Source organism: Paramormyrops kingsleyae, chromosome 20 (assembly GCF_048594095.1).
Source record: "Paramormyrops kingsleyae isolate MSU_618 chromosome 20, PKINGS_0.4, whole genome shotgun sequence".
In the NCBI taxonomy this organism is placed as follows: domain Eukaryota; kingdom Metazoa; phylum Chordata; class Actinopteri; order Osteoglossiformes; family Mormyridae; genus Paramormyrops; species Paramormyrops kingsleyae.
Genome location: NC_132816.1, coordinates 21,489,001 through 21,510,976, shown reverse-complemented (window position 1 = coordinate 21,510,976; position 21,976 = coordinate 21,489,001). Strand labels below are relative to the sequence as shown.

Genomic DNA, 21,976 nt, shown 5'->3' with positions numbered 1-21,976 from the left:
TAGACTATTACTTTGGAATCATTAAAAACAGTTACAGTGTCACAGTTTCACACTTGATTTATTTAGTCACATCTGTTCACTCCTGACTCTGTGTAAGACGTTTCATCAGACACATTCAGAGTAACTAAGCCTACTCTGTTCATTCCTGTGTGAACACGGGTGATTGTTACATAATTCAAACTGACGTAACGTAACATCAGATAATGTAACGTGACCATTAGGTTACTGCTGTGTAAATGCATGTGGTGTCACCTGATCGCCGGGATTGTTATGTGACTAACAATAGTGTAATGTGATCCTCAGGTGACGCGCTGGTGCTCCTGCCCCTGAATGGGGGGGGGGGGGGGGCATTCCACCTCGAGTGAATCAATTTTCCCGTGACACTCACCATTTACGCTGCTTCCACCGACACAGACGTCCAGAAACAGTAATTAATGAAAGGTACCACTAGGGCGCTCTCAGGTGAGGAACCCAGGGTCCCACATTCTGAGGGGCCTCAGCTTGCTTGCGTTCCAAGGAGAACCTGTGCTCTTTGTGCTGCTGGCACAGGACGGCTATGTGATGTTTGGCCCAACTCCGAACTGGTCAGCCCATGATGAGCATTGACCTGCAGGGCACTGGTGGTGAAACTCACCTAGGGCACCAAACGAGCTTCACCTGGTCCTGGGGGGGACCACCTGGGTGACCCCCCCCCGGTCGTTTTCTCAGACCTGCCTGGGCTCTGTGTGAAGAGGGGTTCGCTGGTACCTCGGGGAGTTAGAATAGAAAAATCTGTTAGCCTAAGAAGAGGCTATATTAGCTATGTGAATCATGGAGGCTTGGCATACTGGATATCCCCTTACAGGCCATATAAGGAGCACCAGGTCTCCAGCGCTATCGCTTTCTGAACAGGAGGGCTATTCTTAGACTGTCCCTCCAGCCCGGCGATCAGGCAAGATCTCTCTTCTTTTGGCTTTTAATGCATTTCTGTCTTACCTGTCTGATTTCGCGTGATTATGTAGAGGATTCGGGGACGGGCTCACGAGGGGTCAGGGCATTGTTTTCTTTTATTTTTGGTCTGTAACCTCAGCTAATCTGCATTTTCGAGGTTGCTGGCGTTTACCCTCTCGCCTTGTACCTCTCACTGTGTGTCCCATGGTACCCTGTCTCGTCTTCCTGTGACTCCTCCATTCCCCTGTCTCTTTCCCCCCCCTCATCAGGGTCGGAAAGAAACCTGGATCAGGGAGCCGAACCTACGAAGAGTCAAGGTTTTTTTTTTTTTTTTTTGAAAGAACATGAGCAATTACAGCGTGACCCTCCCCGGACCAGCCCCGTGGGGCTTCCGCCTGCAGGGGGGCAAGGACTTCAACATGCCCCTCACCATCTCCCGGGTAAGAGCCCCAAACACATCCGCACACCTGCCCCTCGGTGGGTCGTCGGGTTGCCGCTGCGTGAAATACTGCGATAATAGTGGCCATTTGGTCAAGACCTGCTCCAGTGATTTAAAAAATACGAGCACCCTAAGCCTGTGTGACTGTGCAGCAGGACTGTGGGTTTGTTGGAAGTGCATAGCTGCCTGATTTTAATTACCTGGACCCTTTCCACAAAAAAAGCAGAAATTAGCCTGAAGCCTAAGGAGAGATGGCTGGGTTTATGTGAGTCGCTGTTAATGCTTTGATTAAAAAGCTTATCCAATTCATTTAATTGAATCACATAGTTCTCAAAAGGTGTGGAAATACCTAAACAAGCAGATCTGAAACATTAAAGAAAGTAGCAACAAAACAGATATATTTTTCACAGTGGCCATTTTTAACTTGAGTGCCAACTTGAAAATATTCAGACGACAGATCAGTGATGTTGCACCAATCAAATCAGGCCAGATCGGTAAATTATTGATCAATGGTTGCAATGCCTGAAAAGACTCATTTCTCGGGCGATGATCAGACTTCATGAAATGATTTCATAAAATGTATCTCCTCTGCAACACTTCTGACTGAATGACAGCTAGGGCTAAAAAGACTTAACACACTTTTTCAAGCCAATGTTTTGTATAACTCCCAAAGTGAAACTAAATAAGATATGAGATTGTGGTACAGTCCAAACTAAATGAAGTGGCACCTACCACTAAGACATAGTGGTACGGTCCAAATGAGGGAACCTGTTAGAGTTAGAGTTAGGCCAATAAGAGCACGGTTATGTAAGATGATGGTAGCACTATGAGTGACATTTAATTAAGGGCCTAGTCCTTTCAACGTGTTAAAAGCTCAGATACCTCATGTGTGGGTGTGGTTAGTGGCTGGATGGCTTCATGTGATTTGTGCACTAGAGTTACAATTTAAAGGTCAATTACTGAAATTTACAGGGATAAATTGGATAAGCGTATAGCAACATGGACAGGACAGGACAGAGCTTAATGCCGATAGTCGCTGCTGAAAAGAAGTGTCTTGGTGTTCACCATTGCATCTTCCTGCAAATAGGCCCTAGCAAGCAGCAGCAGACATAGTGAGAACGTCTGCAATTTATGCGTGTGGCGGAATCATCACACAAAGAATCATCACCTGCTGGATTCAGAGGCTGAAACAATAATATAAAAGCCAATTTGCAAACAGATTATTGCAAGAAAATTCCCTTCAACTGATACGAAGATGTATTATATGGAGGATTAAGTACATAAAGTTGATATTAAGTATTTAATGGTATTTTTCATAGTTTGAACAGAGCCCCCTGCAGGACTCCTGAGAGAACAGACACATTAACTGTGTCTAACAGATCCTTCCAAACCTCACTCAATCATTTTTAAATATTAAGCTGATTCATTGCAGCCACACAGGAAAAAATAGGCACGGGACAATAGAGTTAATTAAAATATGAATTAGAAATCAAATACAAAAATTAGTAGCGGCTCAAAAAATATTAACATTTATGTTTTATTGTTTCTGACTTTGGGAATAATACACCACTGATTGTCCAAGCAGGAAAGTTCAGCCCTTGTTAACCCAGAGCAGTTCCTGTACACGACTGCCAGTTTCCATAGATACCAGAAGTGATTTGGGTTTAATTTTTTAAAAAGAACAAGTAGGTTATGACTGTTTTAGCAGGCCCAGAAATGTGGCATCCCAGAAAACAGCACGGGCATGAACATCAAATGTATTCCTGCTATGCTGGGGTAGGACCTTTGCAGGTGACCCATTTCATGTTTACTTTATCACGGATTACCTCATCATGTGCTGGCATCCAGATGAAAATGGAGCCAAGAGAAAATAACTAGGGGTCGTGTTCTGGTGTTTATGGTGAGATGAAAGGCGATCCTGGGCCGGTCATGTGGATGTTCGCCGTATGACGTCACCGCCGTATCCCAACGAGGTAGTGGACCACCGATGATGGCATTAGCTTGCCGGATATGGTGGCCCCCACCCCCAGCCTGGTGGTTTTGACGTCCACTGGGGGTGGGGCTGATGCATTTACCCCATGGCTCAACCAGAAAAGGACATAGAATCTCCTGATCAGATGTTGGAACATAGTATTACTACTCCTCGGCCTGGCAGAAGTAGAGACCCATTTATATACCTGAACACCTGCCTGCTAAAGACATCAAAGGCACATTAGAAATGTCTCTCAACACCTAACACCGTTATTTCACTGCCCCTGCTCTCTACTGAGCCCTTCACCTAAGATTATTTTATCAAGTCTAGTACCCTGACCAATACGCCACCTGCTGAATGATTTGTGTAGTTTATGTAATAAAAAGACCAGCACCATGGTCTTGATACTGTTACTTGGAGCTTTTTGGCAGCAGGGAACCGTGGTTGACTTTAGCGACGCTTCTCCTTATTGAGGCCAACTACTGAGCCCCAGTGGCCAGTGGTGGTATCGCGGGTTGGGCCCAGGCTCCATACAAGCTGACATAAGCGTCAGAAGGTCTGGGCGCTGTCACACTGGCCCAGGAGTCCAGCCTCGTTTTCACAGTGCGGCTCGGTTGCACGTCCAGATCGTAAAGATGGCCAGTGAGCCCTGCAATATTAGCTTTAGGTATGCGGAGGATGCATAGCATATAGCGCTTGTTTTTATTTTTCCGCCAAACTAAGCTGGTTATATCCACCACCTGCTTCATGGGTCATTAAAGTTAAGATAAAATACTATAGTGTAATAGCCTCTGTCCCAGCTTCCCCTTACAAACAATGAGTTGCTTTTCAGTTATTCTTTTTAATTAGTTATTAGCCAGTGTCGCTAACATTAGCGCTGGTCTTTTAGCTATAAAATTGGTCTGCATGAGCCAGTCTGCATCACTATTTTGAGTTATATTCTTTCCAAGAAAATATCACAGGTCCAGCGGATTAGCTGCTAGTATACGTTGCTAATGTTAGACTTGCTCTCGCCTCTAAAAAAAGGGGTTTTTAATGAATGGACTGCTAACATATATGGCTAATATTAGCCCCGTTCCTGCAGGCTTTGGCATTTGAGCCCGGTGTCCCCAAGCCGGCTGCATGTTAGCAGCCGCCAGGTGCGCAGTGAGCTGTTTTTAGCTGGCTGCTGAAGGACAGTGCAGCCACGGGAGGCGGCCATTTTGAGCCAATCAGCAGCTGCAGTTTGGTGTCAAAGTTCCACCCAAGCTAAAGCTAAACTTTTATTATGCTGTATAGGAAATTCCCCTTTAAACACTTTCTTTTCCCATGTGCAGTTATAATTATAATGATCAAATATGCGTATTTACTGAAAAACTCACTCAAATGACAGGTGTACCTAGAACAGGGGTGGCCAATCTTACCCGCAAAGGGCCGGTGTGTATGCAGGTTTTTGGGATAACCTGTAGGTCAGCTGTTTAAACCCAGGTGTGAGGACTCTTCAGCCAATCAGTCCTCTAATTAGGGAGTTGCAGTGAAAACCCGCATATACACCGGGCCTTTGCGGATAAGATTGGCCACCCCTGACCTAGACAGTGTCCCAAAATGGTTTGTTAACCGTTAACATATTTTGGTCCCCCAGTCTCCACTAGATCAGCCGATAGCCAAACTCCCATCATCCGTACAAAGTATAACAGAGAATATCTGACTTTAAACCAGGCAGAAATCATCAGCAGGTTTTCTGCTCCAGTAAATAACGATACAAGCTGGGGGTGTCCACATATCACAGCAGAAGGTTAACTACCACTGACAAAGCTGAGGAACAAAGGCATCAATGTTTGCCTTCTGCAGATGAAGGTTTTGATTACAAGGCACTGAAGGCTTAAGATGGGGATCTAAGGCTGAATTTGAAATTACCCAAGGGGGGGGGGGGGGCAGTCTTAAGCCATTCATTTAATTGGGCAATTAGAGCATGGCCAGCTTAATCTCCCTGTTAGGCTTTCGGTGTTAGTGAGTTTTATCTTGAATGAACACCAGTTGCAGTGTTAACTGGAGGTTAATCTCTACAGATTTGGTGGTAGTGGGTCCAAGCAGGCATCCGGTCCGACCATCTGTTCTGTCCTAAAGTGGTTATCCACAGGTGCATCACTCATTTCTATGCTACTGATGGTTATGACGATAACACCATAAACAAGCCATTAGCTCTATGGGCACTGGAGGGAGGCCAATGTACCTTTGCCTTGCTCTGCTTGGGATGGGTTCCAGCTACCCTCACCCCCCACGACTTGGCCCGATCTCAGAAGAGTTCTGGATGATCCATCCTCTCATAGGTCTTTCTCGACCCCATGAACATCATTATCTCATTCAGTGCACTTTTATTCAAAAGTTATTTTATTGTTTTACCCACTGCTTACAGTCTCAATCCGCGTTTGGCGTTTCATATTCTTCAACACCCATCTCAGCTTCCCAACGAGACAAATTTCAGCGGCACTAACCGAAGATTCAGAGGTGGATTATACCACCTTCAGTGAACCCCGGACGGATTCTGGATGACTCAGTGAGTCGCTAACTGGTCAGAAGACTTCCCAAACTCTCCTCTCCAATTAGAGCTTACACTCAACCGCAAGAAAATTGATGGACTTCCTGGACCTCCACAAAAAGACCCCATCTCCTCCAACCTCGGGGCAATGAGCCACTCAAGCCTCGTTTTCACCAACGAGGTGCCAGAGCCGGTGCCGGACTTTTTCCCCAACCCAGAACTAGTTCCTTGTGTTTCCACAGCAAAAACACTGTTCCTGGGCCAAAAAAAAAATGGTTCTAGTATGGCACCACAGAAAAGCTGGTCTCAGAATTTGAAACTCTAATGTCAGTGAAAGCGGGACGAGATATTGCGTCCAAACCTTCCACATACCCAGAAAATTGAATCTATAACTGGTATATTTTTGTCTAATATTACCATTGCTGGCAGTGAACAACTTGCCAGCTTATTGGCGAAAGAACGTTACATAATTTCTTTATGTATTCTGTGGAAAACGATCAATTTGCTGGCTAGATTTAATAATAAGTGGAAACGAGGCATCAGTGTGATAGGAAGTAGAGGCTGACTCAGTGTTCATCCATTACTCTAGACATAAGCTTTACAGGAAATACATCTCGGGGCACTAATATAATTTTCACTGTTCCAGCTTAGGTGTTTATTTTATATGCGGAAAAAACTAAACAAACTAACGATTCTGATTCTGGAAAGTCCTTAAAAAATAAACAAATGGGCAAACTAGGGGCTGTATTTTTGGTAGTTCAAGCCACTGAAATATCTGTATGACAGTAAATGTAATGAATGCTGAGATTTCAGCAGTTGTACCCTGAAGATGCGTATTTATTATGATACCCCTCCCTGTTTGCAGGTCACCTTTGATTCCATTCCAGCTCCCACTGGGCTGTTGGCCACAAGCCGTACCTGTAGCACTTCAAACGGACATTAACGGTTTATTTTTGTATTACTTTCTCAGTATGCAGGTGGCTTTAGTCCCAGCATTGCTCTATAAACCCCAAGGCATTTGTTACTGCAAATTTTTTCATTATGCAGCAATTTCAAAGAAAAAAAAAAACCTTCACAGAGGACAGAAAATCATGAAAATGATAAAAAAATACTTGGGTGCTGTCTCATAGATGGATAAACATCCTAAAATCTGCTTAGGGGCTGCCCTGGGACGGATGATTGGCTGGCTGCCCTGGGACGGATGATTGGCTGGCTGCCCTGGGCTGATGATTGGCTGTGTCATTACATGCTCAGTCTACGTTTTATTTATTATTATTTATAGCAGATTTTTTTTTCAAAGTAACACACAATTGAGAGAACAGGGGTGGCCAGTTGTGGGGATAAAGGCTTTGCTTATCACTCTGCTGACGTTGGGATCTGAACCCATAACCTTCCAAACATAAGCATAGCAGTCTAACCCACTGAGCTACACACTGACCCCCCAAGGAGGAATGTAGCCTGGATCCAGAGTCCACACTGCATGCAGCTTCCAAAGTACGTGAGTGAAGAAAATCATTAACAGGAAATGGAAGAATGTCTGAATCCTGAGAACTAGATTGGGCCTCCTGTCCTCTAGGTGTCCCCAGTTTGAGCAGACTTGCTTAGAAGCTCAGTGAGCGCTCTGGTTGTTTGACATTAATTTCAGTTGCTTCTTTTAAAGAAATAACAAGCTTTCGCCAAAGAAACATCTCCTGTTAAGATCAGCCAAACAGAATAACAAGAAAATTGAAGTTAAGAGGAATTGTGTCTGTTTACTTTGGGAAAAATAACAAGTATGTGTGTCTGGTGATAGAAGGAATTTAAGTTTGATGTGGTGGGCAAGGGAGAAGGGGCATGGGAGATTCGGGCGCAGGTGAAACTTCCTGGGTGGGCATGACTGATTTAGGAATTATGGAGGGTTTACAAAGGGTCTGTGATCGCCATTTGAGGGAGAAGCAGGGGTGATGCAGTGCTGGCTCTGGTTGGAGGTGGCGGGACCCTCGAGACAGCCATCCGCCAGGGAGAGAGAGCAGAAGCAACATGCAGACTCTTTATTTTGCTGGATGACTTTCTCCCAAACGCAGATCTCCAGCTTAAACAGTCCTGTCCCTTGTTTGGGCCTATTAATGGCTGCCAGACACAATCTGTCAGCATTCGTCACGGGAGGCTTTGGAGTGGGACTATGAGGCAGCCACAGTTATTGACCTCCTGCACCTATTCCTGGATATGTCATTGAAAATGTACTGGAAATTAAGAAACCCTGGGGGCATTAAGTCCGTAATATGTGCCTGCCTTTGAAAACAAGGACTGAAGAACTTCAGCTTGTATAATTCACAGAGTTCTACCAAAAGGCCAGATCTTGCAAAGGGCTGTACTGTTATACCTTCAAACTCCATCTTCAAAAAAACAGAGCTACATAAATGAACTAAGGCAGTGTGCAACAATATATTTTTTAATGATAGTTGGGTATACTGTGCTATTCAACCTGATTCAATCTGAGATGGGTTCAGTTATTGGACTTTGAAATGCCGCCGGTGGAAGCGAGAATATTTATGCATAAACTGAAGATGAAGTTTTACAGCATGTGCATTAAATTTACGTAAAGGGTTGCCAGATTGGATTTGTGTTGTATGTGAGTCACACTGATGCCGTTTTCCTCCAGACCAATTGCAGTTTCCCATTTCTAACATAAAAAGATTGTATCTGTGTTTAAACACTAAGCGCCTAAGAAGACATTACTTAATAAATGTGGTCTCACACCTCCAAGGTTGTGGGTTCAAATCCCTTTTCTTCTGTGTGCGGGGAGGTTTCATGTTCAGCCTTTATTGTGAGGGTTTCATCTGGGATCTCTGGTTTCCTCCCACCAAATACAATGAATATGATCATAAGATTGCTATTCGAATCCTGTGCTTGACAAGTGTAACTGCATCACTGCTGGATCCTTCAGCCAACCACTTAACCCCAAAAACTGCTCCAGGGTCACCATCAAAATGACTGACCCTTTGCTCTCAACTGTGCGTGTGTCTCAGAAGAACAAGATGGGATGTCTGAAGACTGGAAATTGTGGTACAATATAAAGGCAATCTATTTGGAGGAAAAGGGACCATTAGTTTGGGTATACTGTATGAAGGATTTCGTGAGGAGGCCTAAAGTTTGACTAACGGCAACAGGTGGGCTAGTGGATTTGAGGAGGGTCTGAGGTCACCCAAGGGTCAAAGCCGTTGCAGGCGCATGTCGACACTGACTTTTATTTTTAACACCCCAAGAGGTCACCAGCTATCTCATCCGCAGGACGGTATTTCAGTAGCTGGCCAATAAGCCTTTTTTTCATAACAGCTGCTATATTTTATATTATCCAATTGGGTTTGCAGGAGGATCGTCAGGTAATGGTGATGTAATGATTTTCAAGGAGCTGAAGCTTTAGGGGGACCTGCAGTACAGTGGGACTGCAGTTTCCATGCGTTTGATCAGTAACCTCAAAGGTGTGGACCCGCAGCCATATTAATTAGCAGTTGTAGGAAATTATCTCCAGGTCACCTGGCTGTCTGATTTGACAGAGCAGGAACGTCATGGAAGACCTCACAGCTTCAGGTCAGGAGCATTGTCCAAAAGCATATTGGGGCTGAAGATCAGAGAGGCACAGACAGACCGCTGGAGAGTCACACAAACCTGCTCCAGGCTGTGGTTTTGGGCTTTGCAGAAGATCTCGACACATTTGCCTTGGGTTGACGGCAAACACGCTGGGCAGTGAGAGTTTTGTTTGGGGGGGGGGGGCGCAAGAGTCAGACTGGGATCTGCTGAGTGAGTGGATTTCGGGATGTTGACCTGAAGGAGCCCCATGGGGCAGAACATCTGCACCACAGTTGCGTAGTGGTTGTGAAACAGTCATATAACGGTTCCGTGCCCATCCTCTGCCCACAGATCACACCAGGGAGCAAGGCAGCATCGGGTAACCTGACCCAGGGAGACATCATCATGGCGATCGATGGCATGAGCACTGAGGGCCTGACCCATCTGGAGGCACAGAACAAGATCAAATGTGCCACCAAGAACCTGTCGCTCACCATGCAGAGGTAGCCACACCCACACATGTGCGCCTTAAGCATGCAATGATCTATGAAGGTCCATCACCTCTTTATATTGCTGCTTTATGTCACAATAGCGTACATTTGTTTAAACTAAAAATTTGCCCGCCACCCCCCAAAAAATGTAACCTAAATGTAATGAATTTGTTTCGTGACGCTGATGCTGTGAGATGAGTGTATGTATCTCTAATCTGGATCCAGCATTTCACGCACATCTTCATATCCCACTTGCATTTCCAGTTTGCATTTTGTGGCTGCATTTTTGTACGTGGTCTCACATTGTAGTGGCGAGATACTGCAGATCATAATCAGAGACGCTTCGAGAAAACTTCCCTCTTCCTGCAGTTACCCAAGCCTTGTCTGCTTGTTCATGATAATGTGGAGAAAAATGAACAGCTGTGAGCATCAGCCTGTGCTTATAGCTGTCAGACTATAGCAGCATCACAGGGCTTGTGACCATGTGACCAGAGGTGTTTGAAATGGAGTAGTTGCTGATATTATACCTCAGAGAAATCTCTGTGTCAACCATGAAAGATCTGCGACTGATGAGTGCAGCCATGTATACTGAGCTTGATAATGCATGGTTACCAGTTCCATTGCAGCTAGAGAAACAGAGATGAAGAAGTCCATGGACACGTCATAGTGTGCACTCACTAAGCGTTGGTGCTGCCTTGAACATCTCTATAACAAATGGAAAGTGATTAACATCAAGTCTTACATCATATATTCCCTCTGGGAAATTGTATTGGCTAACTCATCTTACTTAAGCACGGCTGTCAGAATTCTACTTAACTATGGCAAATATGCACATCAGGGTGGGAAAGTGAATTGTCCAGCTGTCTATAGTAAGGATTTTCTTCTCGATGGAAAGATCTCGTGCAGTCCTTGGCCTGAGCCTGCAGGAGCCTCCCAGGTCATTTATCCTCTTCATAACCCTCCTCTCTCACATCAGAGCCACCGACTGACAGCTTTTCAAGTGAACTACTGCTCCATACTCAACCCAATTCCTCTTAAACATGTGATCTGAAAACAACTCATTACAGCCATGCACTCATGCAGAATTTAAGACTCCAGTTTGAACTGAAGGATGTTGCCCTACAGATGGGTTCAGGGTTACTGATCATTTCAAGACGATGTCACTTCAATCAGTCACTCCCTTAAAATGATTACGAATAGCCCATGTTGTTCTTCATGCCATGCTTTTTGCCCTTTGTTTTGTCCAGGAGACTCCAGTTCTAATTCAGCTTGACATTCACCAGCCCAGCACTGATTCTGTGACTTTTACATTATTTATAGTTACATTAGCATTTATTTAACAGACATTTTTGTCCAAAAATGACGTCACATAGAACATTGCAAGAATACAGTCATCAAGGATGCTGCTAGGCCGAGCTTCCAGGTAATCACCAGGAACAAGTGCAGGAGTTATAAATCACAAGAAAATCACAGCTGCTGAAAGTCCTAGCTTGTCTAGCTCACAATATTGTCTTCATTTGCTCATCTTTATGGCCAGGAACTTTGTTTTATTTTATGGCAAAACTTCCACCTGCATTAGGCTATAATGAAAAATAAATGTATTTTTTTTTACACTGCTAGTGATGTTGGTCAATTTGGAAAAACGAATCACCTACAGCTGGTGTGGCTGATAAGTTTGGTGGGCTTCTGGGAGTCCCACAGCCGAAACACTGGGGTTTATGGGAACAGCCCCCCGAACACTGGGGTTTATGGGAACAGCCCCCCGAACACTGGGGTTTATGGGAACATCCCCCCAAAGACTGAGGTTTATGGGAACAGCCCCCCGAACACTGGGGTTTATGGGAACAGCCCCCCGAACACTGGGGTTTATGGGAACAGCCCCCCAAACAATGGAGTTTATGGGGACAGCCCCCCCAAAGACTGGGGTTTATGGGAACAGCCCCCCAAACAATGGGGTTTATGGGAACAGCCCCCCAAAGACTGAGGTTTATGGGAACAGCCCCCCAAACAATGGGGTTTATGGGAACAGCCCCCTGAACACTGGGGTTTATGGGAACAGCCTCCCAAACAATGGGGTTTATGGGACCAGCCCCCCCAAAGACTTGGGTTTATTGGAACAGCCCCCCGAACACTGGGGTTTATGGGAACAGCCCCCCGAACACTGGGGTTTATGGGAACAGCCCCCCAAAGACTGAGGTTTATGGGAACAGCCCCCCAAACAATGGGGTTTATGGGAACAGCGCCCCAAAGACTGAGGTTTATGGGAACAGCCCCCCAAACACTGGCTCATTGCTCTTTGTTATGCTGCTGTGATTTAAGGGTCTTTGCTGTTTATGGTTCAAAGCTGCCTGGCTTCCTGTTTCCCAGCCTTTAAGATAATTGTTTTTGTGTGATAAAGTCCACTCAGGACAATTCTTTAAACCTAGATATTATTGACATTTTGATAGCTGGGGATACATACATGGGGATTGAATCCAAACTTTTTACATCCTATAATCTGTCCCAAGGGATCCTTACACGTGTCCAATAACTCCCATAATCCAGCGGCAGCTACAAATCATGCTTGAATTCTCCCCCTTGGCAGCCATTTTAAGCATCAGGAAAGATTCTGTTAAATGTTCCCTAACAGAACAGGAAGAAGGGAGCCGTAAATGGACTGTCTTCCCTGCTCGCGTTCATACCGGAGGGGATTATGGGAAGTCAATGTTCATGCTTCCCTTCTGGGTCAGCAGAAAGCGGCTATCCCATGATTCCTTTTCTGTTTTTCTCTCGTTTTTTTGCTGTTTCTCTTTGCCTTTGAAGTCTTCTGCACTGCCGGGCCCTTCCGACCCGGCACCTCAGCGCTGTGCCCTGAAACGACCCCAAGCAGCGCTGAAGCTTCCTTTCCCATTCATGGCTGTGCTAATCAGTTACTTGCCATAATCACAGAGGCACAACTGCAACTGTCTACCTTTTCAGTACTGAGTACCTCAATTAATTAGGAGAAATATCAAAAAATGTTGAAGTGTAAGATGTGTAATCAGCTTTGGATATATAAAAAAACCTGCTTACTGCAAAGTTTCATCAGCATCTGCTTACATCCTGGAGCAGAACCTGAAGATCTGATGTCACAATAAAGACTTCCTAAGGACTTCGCTTTTAAGTCTTTGTTTAAGCCTTTGCTTTACAGGCACATGTCCAGCCATCACAGTTACTACCGTGATTGTATTGAATGAAGCCTAATTAAAAAGTCCTTCCAGCTAAGAAGAGACTGATGAACACGTCCACTTATCTCCCCTCAGCTTCCCGTCCTCGATGATGCCGTCCGAATCTCACCAGTGTATTAAAGTGTTTTAATTTGCTTTTTTCTTTTCTTACCTGCCTGTTAATGGAATGCATCCCTATGTCAATAAAGGGAATATTGTGTTGTTTTTAACTCATCTGCAGTGTTTGGCTGACACAGGTCTACGTATGTCGCCAGTTAGTCTCTCCGACGCCACAATGTAAACAGCGGCTGAAACGAAATACGCCAGAAAAACACATCCAGACACCTTATGTGCTTTCATGTCTGGTCTAGTCAAGTGGAAGAAGATCTTTTAGACCTTTTTTTTTTAGTTCTAAAACAGCCAGCTTATTCAAATTACAGCTGAACTCATTCACCATTGAAAGGTGACCGTTTGGCCTTCTTAGAGATAAAAACCAGTAGAGTTGCGGTAAAACTAGCTAACCAGCTGTCTGTCTCCCTGACCTGGTTAACAGATATGACATGATTCCATAGCCGTGCTACGGAAGACCGTGACGGACGTGTTTCCTGTCATTTTGCAGATCAAGACGCCCTGCTCCAGTTCCTACTGCCACCCCGAGAATGGATTCCCCCATGCCAGTCATACCCCACCAGAAGGTAAGAGCGCTCCCTGCTGGCCTCCAGCTGCACCTTCAGTGTCCTACACACAGAGCTATCACAGAATATGACAGAACAGAAATGTTTATTTCAGTGTGTTAAAACAGGTCAGCATGGAGCCCACAATAGTAACATATAACTGTCACTGTTCCATTAAAATGTACTGTAGGGTTGATTTTGACATTGCTTCTCACATGGTTATTAAGTATCAGCAATGTGGCTGGAATCCCTGTTTTTGTGGCCATGTTACTAAAACAGAGACCATCGATACCAAGGCCACGGGCTCCAAGAATCAGCTGACCCATCTAGGCTGAGACTTGCCAAAACCTCTTTAGGTGTTTGATGTGAACACATGGTTGACAGGGACTGAATGGATCTTCCATAACAACTTATCCAATAGTAAGTCTGGAGGCTGTTTGAGGAAGAGCAGACACACAGGGACACCCTGGATGGCATGACGGGTGACTGTGATTCATGGCCGTCATTGTAACACGGTGCTGATGACCAAGAGAGACATGGAAACATGGAACAAAATCAGGACAAGAAGTTTTTTCCAGATTAAGCTCTGGGTCTGACTATTTTTCCAGTCCAGTGTAAGACTCTTTATAATAGTAGTTCTTTTGTGTGATGAGCTGAATTGCAAAGGCCTCAAGTGTTTGCTGCATTAAGGGCAGTGATTCTCAACCTCTCTGACTGCAGCTGGACATAACTTTGGCTCCCTCTAGTGGTGTTCAGAACTGATGACACATCAGAGGATATCTAAAGATAATTCCCAATCACTGGCATACTGGCTAGACATCGAGAGGCTCTATCTGCACAATGGAAGCTTTAGCATGCTGAGCCTGTGCTGCATTTAGTCTCCACCTATCCGTGTCCCGATGAAACGTCCGAAACGCCAAGTCAGAGGCCTTGACATCCCCGCTGACCTGCTCCCGATCATTTAGGAGTTTTCCAGTGGGGGGGAAACCCCTCATCTTTCTCCAAGATAAGAGTGTTACCAGCAGTAGCTGCCACATAAGCATTTTAAGCCTGCCTGCAGGGAACACTGGGCAGATCCAGTGTCAGTAAGACAACCAGGCCTGGCTGTCACTGCAGAAAGACTTTCCGGGTTAACACTAACTGCATTTATGAAAAGGTGGCAGGATTCAGGGAGAATTGAGTGGCTACTTATGAAGTTTTATAGTTAGTTCTTAATGTTTGGCGCAATGGAGTAAAGCTGCTTTATTTTAAGTTAGGTCGCCTTAAATCAGTGGGGCAGAGCAGACTGCTCTCGGTGCTGGGGGGCAGAGACACTCCCCCTCACGTAAACGCGGCAACACCTGCTTCTGCTGCTTCTCTAAAAGGCCAAGGAATGTGGAGGATCGAGTTCCCGTCGTCCAAGAACTCTAGCTGCCCCTAAACACCTTGGCTGTAAACTTTCTCCATTCCATCCATCCACGCTCATTGCCTGCTTGATTTGGTCACATAATCAGTCAGCTAAAATGACTCTTCTGATCTGTTCATCTGTTTCTTGTATTTGTACTGGGGAATTGTGTCATATATGAAAAAATGAACTGAATTCATATGGTACCTCCTGATAGATTTTTAGTATTAACCACCTCTCTCTCCCTCTCCTCTCCTCTCTCTCTCTCTCCTAGGTCATTGCCAACACTGCTGCCAAGTTAGTCCCAGCCGAGTGCCTGTGGTTGAGCATGCTGTCCCACAGTGCGAGATTTTGGGTCCCATTTAATAACGCTTGTCTGTTACCTGTCGTGTTTCTTTTTCCTGAAGCAAACCTGCCGTTTTGACACTTTTGCCCACATTTTACAAACCGAAATAAGCCTTAAATTAATATTTTGGGTTTTTGGTAATGAATATTCCTATACACTTTGGATAACACATTATATATGAGGATGAACTAAATCAGTAGTCTTTTTAATGTGATTATAATTCAGTGCACAGTCCACACAGGGCCTGCATCTTTTGTGCTTGTTCAGCTGCTAACGAAATCTGACATTGTTGGCATGTCAGCACCAGATTGTCAATGTGCTGCAGACAGGTCCCGGCTTTGCAATATTTCTCTGTATTTCTTCTCAATTCATCCAACTTCCCCGGTAGTAAATGGATGCCGCAGTGACTGCTGTCATTAACTGAAATGATTAATTCATGATTCCCGTGACCCTGTCCAGGATAAGTGCTGGGAAGATGGATCAATAGATGATTGGAATTAATAAGTGATATATGAATTAACTATTGATTGTTATTGTCCCTCAAAGAGCTAATTTCACTCATATTTTTGAGGAACTCGATGGCCTATATAATAGACCAACAGTGTCCTCTTGCAGCCGACAGACACAGTTCCTGTCCTCTCTCCCCTACAAAACCCCACCCTCTAATAGCACGGAGTACATCCCTAGCTTCAACCCCAGCGTGTTGAAGGATTCCGCCCTGTCCACCCACAAGCCCATTGAAGTCAAGGGTCCCGGTGGCAAAGCCACCATCATCCATGCCCAGTACAACACCCCGATCAGCATGTACTCCCAGGATGCCATCATGGATGCCATTGCCGGCCAAGCCCAAGCTCGAGGCAATGAAATGAGGTGAGGTGGCTCGTGACCTGCCCCACTGACACGCCTCCGCCCCCCTGTCCGCCCGCCCCCCCCCCTTGGTTCGCATGACCTCGCTGGCCTACAGCAGGCTAATAGTGTGCCAGGCTTCTGCATGTCGAACAAAGCTCACGGACCTTGTGCTGCTGCGGTTTTTGTTTCACTTTGATTTTTATACTGTTGATTACCTTGGTTGATTTTTACAGTCAATATTTCAGTGTTTTAACATGTTGAGCTCAATGACGTGACGGACTTCACATGCGTGACTAGGGCCAATCTGCGTACCCTGCAAACAGGTCGTGTTTCAGGAAGAGAGAACATTCCAGCTAACTGGGGGTATAATGTGTCTGCTGAGGAAGGACAAGCTTTATAGCAGGTGACCAGTGGCTTGGACCTTTGACAAATACTGGGGACAAACTAATCAGCACCTTTTTCTCTGAGACCCCTCACGGCCAGCACCTACAATCACTGGTCCCCATTATCATGAATCTGTGACCCTCTGGATGTTCCTCATGGATTACCACTCCCTAGTTGGTCGCGGCACTGCGGGGCGTGCGGGTTGGGAGCTGGGAACACGCCATGGCGGTCTTACACATACCTGACCTGTGCAATCACGTGTTGTGATGTGAGATAATGAAGAAGGAACCTCAGGTTTACTCCACTGTGTACTGGCGAGATTCTCTGTTGCTACTTGACCTCCTTCCACTAGCATTTCCAAAACCCATGAGCCATATCACCTCAGTGTCATTTAGTAGAAACATACATGAGTGTGCAGCCAGACTGCTTGCATTCATGTATGAATATATACATGTAGATACACATACAATAAACATCGATCAGAAGATCGTGCTGGAACCAGCAGCGCCCCGTTTGGGGGGTGAAATTCTCGGGCCAAACAGGTGAGAAATCGTTAGTACAGCTCCCAGCATTCTTGTCTGTTTCAAGCTCATATCTCTACTTTTCCTTCTCCTCCCCCCACCCTTTTCTCACACCGTCACCAACCAACTTCATTGTATCATCCATCTCACCCTGCCCTGCTGCTTGCCCCCTCCCCATCCGTGTCATGGCCCCCGCCCTGGTTGGTCACGTGACAGTGGAGATTCCTCAGCTGTCGCCTCTCCTTTGGCGTAAGTAGACCGTAAGCCTGCTTTAGGCCAGTACCAGTCCTTGACTCTCTCTCTCTCTCAGTACTTCCTCCTGTGCTCCTTTGAGATGCTTCCTACACCACTCAGATTCAACCATAAACTGATGTCGGCTCAAAATGAGATCTTTCCAATTCCTCTTGGTGCTGTGTAATGGTATATGTTAGGTCTGTGTCCATCAGCTCATAGTCTCAGCACATGCCAGCTCTCTGAAAGCTCTCATTTTCTTGTTTTTTTGTTCATGCTATTTCCCTCCTCTGCTGAGGTCTTGAACCTTGACTCCTAACTAGTCTATGCTCAGTGCCTGTATGATTGCTGTGAGGGTCATCGTTAATATTTCCATCTCTGGTCCATCATAGATCAAATACTGGAGCTGTGTTCCTACGACATGGTGATAATGTCACAGAGTGGTTATGGGGCTTCTCTCACTCAAACACGCAAACAACCGTTTCAACTCATCCTTGAAAGACAGTTTCCAAGTAAATATTTTGAATACGGATAGCAAAATAAAGGTGTCGACATTTTATGAGCATCCATAATTTAAAAAACTTTTTGTACATCTAAGGTGTTTCTTTAATCCCTAGGAGTGGAGGCATATCATGTATAAAGCTGTCTGTTTGCACCAAGCCGCCGATTCGTATTCCATCCACAATCCACCTACCCACAGTTTCACACATTAATGTGCAAACCTGCAGGTTTCTGGCAAACCTGCTGGTGGAATTGTCTGGGCTTTGCAAATGGACCCTCTCGGCTGCCAGAGGATGCTAGGAGAATACAGGCACCCTCCACAAATTGGGAGACCGATCTCAGTTGCAGGGATGCTGTCATTGCGGAGTAACTGGTGGAGGGACAGTGCACTTAATTGTGTGTGTAAGTTGCACGTGCATTTTAGCCACTCTTCTCCATGTAAACAGCTTCCGGCGACGTCCAGATGATTGTTTTGTACACGAGATGTTGATGATATGTCTCCCGAAGGCTGGACAGAAACACCTTGAAGTAGGAGGATTATAAATATACCAAAGGACTAATGGCGCTGCTGAACTATGGCCGCACGAGTGACATAATCGGCTGACTGGAGGACAGCTGCTGAGTAACTGCCTGCCGATTTACGGGACGGAGGGCGAGCAGGACCGAGCCGCGCAGCCCGGCTGCTTTCCCAGCAAGCTTGAACAGAACCCAGCTTAGCTTTCGGTTTGAGCTGGCTTATGCGCCTTCAGACTGCTTCCATGCGGCAACTCTGTTGGTTGTTGTGTTTGTGTTTTTTTCTTTTTGGCCTTTTTGACGCATTGCACATGCGATGGCTGAAGCAGAGAGAGAGAGAGCCCCCCCTCTCTGGCTGTGCGGGGGACCAGCACACCACTGTGCTGCTGTGGGACCAACATGAACGTAACAGGAGTGTAAAAGCTACTGTACCTGCAAACCCCCCCCCCTCACCCCAGTGCCCCAATCTGAATAAGCACACAGATATAGACATTAGCCTTACCTACTAAGGGGGTTATTACTGGTTCCCTTGCATCTTCCAGGTGTGAGGGCAGGGAAGGTGTCCTTCCAGTATCAGGGAAGCCACCAATACTAGCCACTGGCGGGGGGGGGGGGGGGGGGTGAAGCCAGGGGCCACTAAGATGATGTCACTGTCTTTGTGATTGCAGCGCACTCCCAGTCAAAGACCCTCTTGTAGACAGCGCGTCTCCCGTCTACCAGGCCGTGATCAAGAATGAGGAGAAGGAGTCCGAGTTGTCGGAATGGGCCCGTCGCGCAGCTAACCTGCAGTCCAAGTCCTTCCGTATCCTGGCCCACATCACCGGCACCGAGTACAGTAAGTCCCGCCATCATCTTCTGGAGAATGTTTGTGAAAAGCAGCCAAGTTCCACATGGGTTTTTATAAAATCTATCTATCTAAACTGTTCATCATCCTTCATAGATGATGTATCGTTTCAGTGAATGTCACTCTCTTGTCCTCGAGACCATAGCCTGTTGCCCGACTTCCTTAAAATCCCGCTTTGCCTGTCGGAGGGCCGAGGTGCTTTTCCACAGTGATGTTTTTTTCTCTCTCTCATTGACTCTCATTCAGTGCAAGACCCAGATGAGGAAGCTCTGCGTAAATCGAGGTAGGTTACACACCTGCAGTACATGCTTAGTGTCCCTAAGGTGTGTGCATGGGCAGATGCTTACACTGTCCTCAAACAAACAGAGCTGGCTTCTCCTGTCCTACAGACCTCCAGCTCTCACAACAGCGACACATTACAAGCAAAACTTTCAAACATCATTCGCTTTGGTGGGACGGTAGCAATACTTTCACCAGGAGATGTTCTGTAGGTCTTGCCCGCTCATTTGGAGACGGTGAAACTTAGATACTTTAATGGAGATCATTCTCATGCAGCTGTTTGAATGCTAACTGGAATATTTTTACTTAAGTCATCCAGGTGAAGGTCAATATCCTGCAGCTGTCTGGTCACGTGTTCAAGTCCCTCAACATCCATGCTGCTGTTGTGTCTTCAGTTCCGTGTCTCACATCTCTCCCACACCACCCCCCCCCCCCACCCCCACCCCCTGTCTCTCACCACAGGGAAAAGTTTGAGTCGGAAGTTAAAGGCCCACGATTTGCAAAACTGAAAAACTGGCACCATGGCCTTTCTGCACAAATCCTGAATGTACAGGAGTAGCGGTGGCCTGCGAGCGGCGCGGAGTCGTGGAACCCTTGCCAATGAACTGAAAGGCAGAGAGCAAGAGAAGGGGCAGGAGTGGAGGAGAGAGGAGTCTCTGACAAATGGAAAAGTGACTGAAGAGGGGTGGAATAGCACAGTAAAATGATTAAAGGCTTCCCGAGTGCTTTCTGTTCATCTGTTAAATGTTTGTAGTCATCCTTCTGCAGGTGTCATTTTTGCCATACTGATGTAGTTCTCGCTCTTTGTTTCCTTTATTATTTTTTTGCCTGTTCTACCTATGCAAGCTCCAGAGTAATTTGTTGTACACAAGACAGCGTGACACTCTGAAGACCACTGTACATCCCCTCATTGCTTCAATGTGAATAAAAGGAGCATCACGTTAAACAAACCGATTGGTACTGATTGGTTTTCTGTAACTTTTTCCAGATAAGTGATTAATTTGTTTCACTTTTGCACTGGAGTGCGGGGAGGTACTGTACTCTGAAAAAACACCCTTCATTTCTTGTGCCAGGTGAATTATCTGACTCAAATTCCATAGGCTGGTATGTTTCATAATTTCATATTAATAAATTTCATAATTTCAAATAATAGATAAATATGTATGTAAATCCATACGCTGGTCCAATTTAAATTTACTTTGAGTGTGCGCATATTATTATGATTCCATTTCCTGTACCTTTTGTGTTTTTAGAAGTATGTTAATGTGGCAGGTAACTAGCAGCCTACAGGGCTACGGATTACGTTGCACATCCATCATATAGCCGCAGTATAATAAAGAAAATTCAAGAAATGACAGCATTTTACTTACCTCCACGTTTAATTTTAAGGAAGTGACGTGAGGATACACGTCATAATTTTTTTCTTCCCTGGCAGCTTTTGGTTAATCGATTTGAAATCTTGGTCTTGCTTTTGTCGCAGTTTCAGTTACACTGCTTGTTTTGTCACACTGTGCACGCCTAACAGCGTCCTTGATCGCCTCAGAATTTGGCGCCACACATCGCGTGCTCAGCGCGGCACCACAGAGGGCGCGAGTTCTCCGAGCGGTGCGAGACTTGACTTTAGTCTCGGAGGGTATGTAAGTAAAAAAGGCCGCTCACTCAGTCGGCGGGCCTCAGGAGTCGATGCCCTAGGAAGGCGCATATAGGATTGACAGGCCCTGCGTTTAATGGAGATAAGAAGAAACAAATTCCGTGGAAACTGCTTATAGTGATTGCGGTTATATCGATCAACCGCTTATACAGTATGTATCAAAAAGCTTGGGACATAATCCTTCCTGTTCAAATACTGTTTTAATCATTCGCTTATAGTAATCACATAGTCATTCATTTTGGGTCATTTTAAGCATGACAACTTATGAAAATTAAAACTGTGGTAATTGTTTTTTTTTACTTTACTTTTATGGCTTTGCTTTGCCTTGCAGTAACCTGTCTGCTTCTGTCTCGTGCATAGAAAACGTGACGGGGAAAAGAGAAGTAATTTTCTCTAAATTACAGTACAGTAGTTTGTAAAGTGTTTGAAACAGCTGTACTGTATTTTGAAATCGCCATTAAAAATAATAGCGACGCTTTCCGTTTTATTACCTTATACTCATGTAATAAAGATACAAACGTCAATTAGATATTAATCTGCCTGAGACATAAAGAAGAAGAAAACTCGGCTATAATGATCCACTTATAGTGATCAATTTCACCCAGACAGACATGATTACTACAAGCGGTTTCCACTGTATGGTTTTTGGCAGTGGTGGCTTAAAGGTTAGGGAAGCGCACTTGAAATTGAAAGATTGTTGGTTCGAATCCCCTGC

The 21,976-nt window shown here is 45.4% G+C and overlaps 1 protein-coding gene across 3 annotated transcripts; it reads left to right on the top strand.

The window, feature by feature from the left end:
• The first annotated feature begins 797 nt into the window (after window positions 1–797).
• ldb3b (LIM domain binding 3b) lies at window positions 798–20,560 on the top strand. 3 transcript variants are annotated; one of them, XM_023820447.2, is made up of 10 exons: window positions 798–931; window positions 1,200–1,370; window positions 9,760–9,911; window positions 13,704–13,779; window positions 15,417–15,439; window positions 16,158–16,358; window positions 17,459–17,491; window positions 19,156–19,322; window positions 19,578–19,614; window positions 20,073–20,560. In XM_023820447.2, exons 2-10 carry the CDS (start codon window positions 1,275–1,277, stop codon window positions 20,167–20,169), a joined length of 882 nt encoding a protein of 293 aa, XP_023676215.1. In that variant the 5' UTR covers window positions 798–931; window positions 1,200–1,274; the 3' UTR covers window positions 20,170–20,560. The 3 variants fall into 3 exon arrangements, with proteins under 3 accessions (XP_023676215.1, XP_023676214.1, XP_023676216.1); XM_023820446.2 differs by lacking the exon at window positions 798–931 and having other exon boundaries at window positions 959–1,370; XM_023820448.2 differs by lacking the exons at window positions 798–931; window positions 17,459–17,491 and having other exon boundaries at window positions 960–1,370.
• The last annotated feature ends 1,416 nt before the right edge of the window (window positions 20,561–21,976 follow it).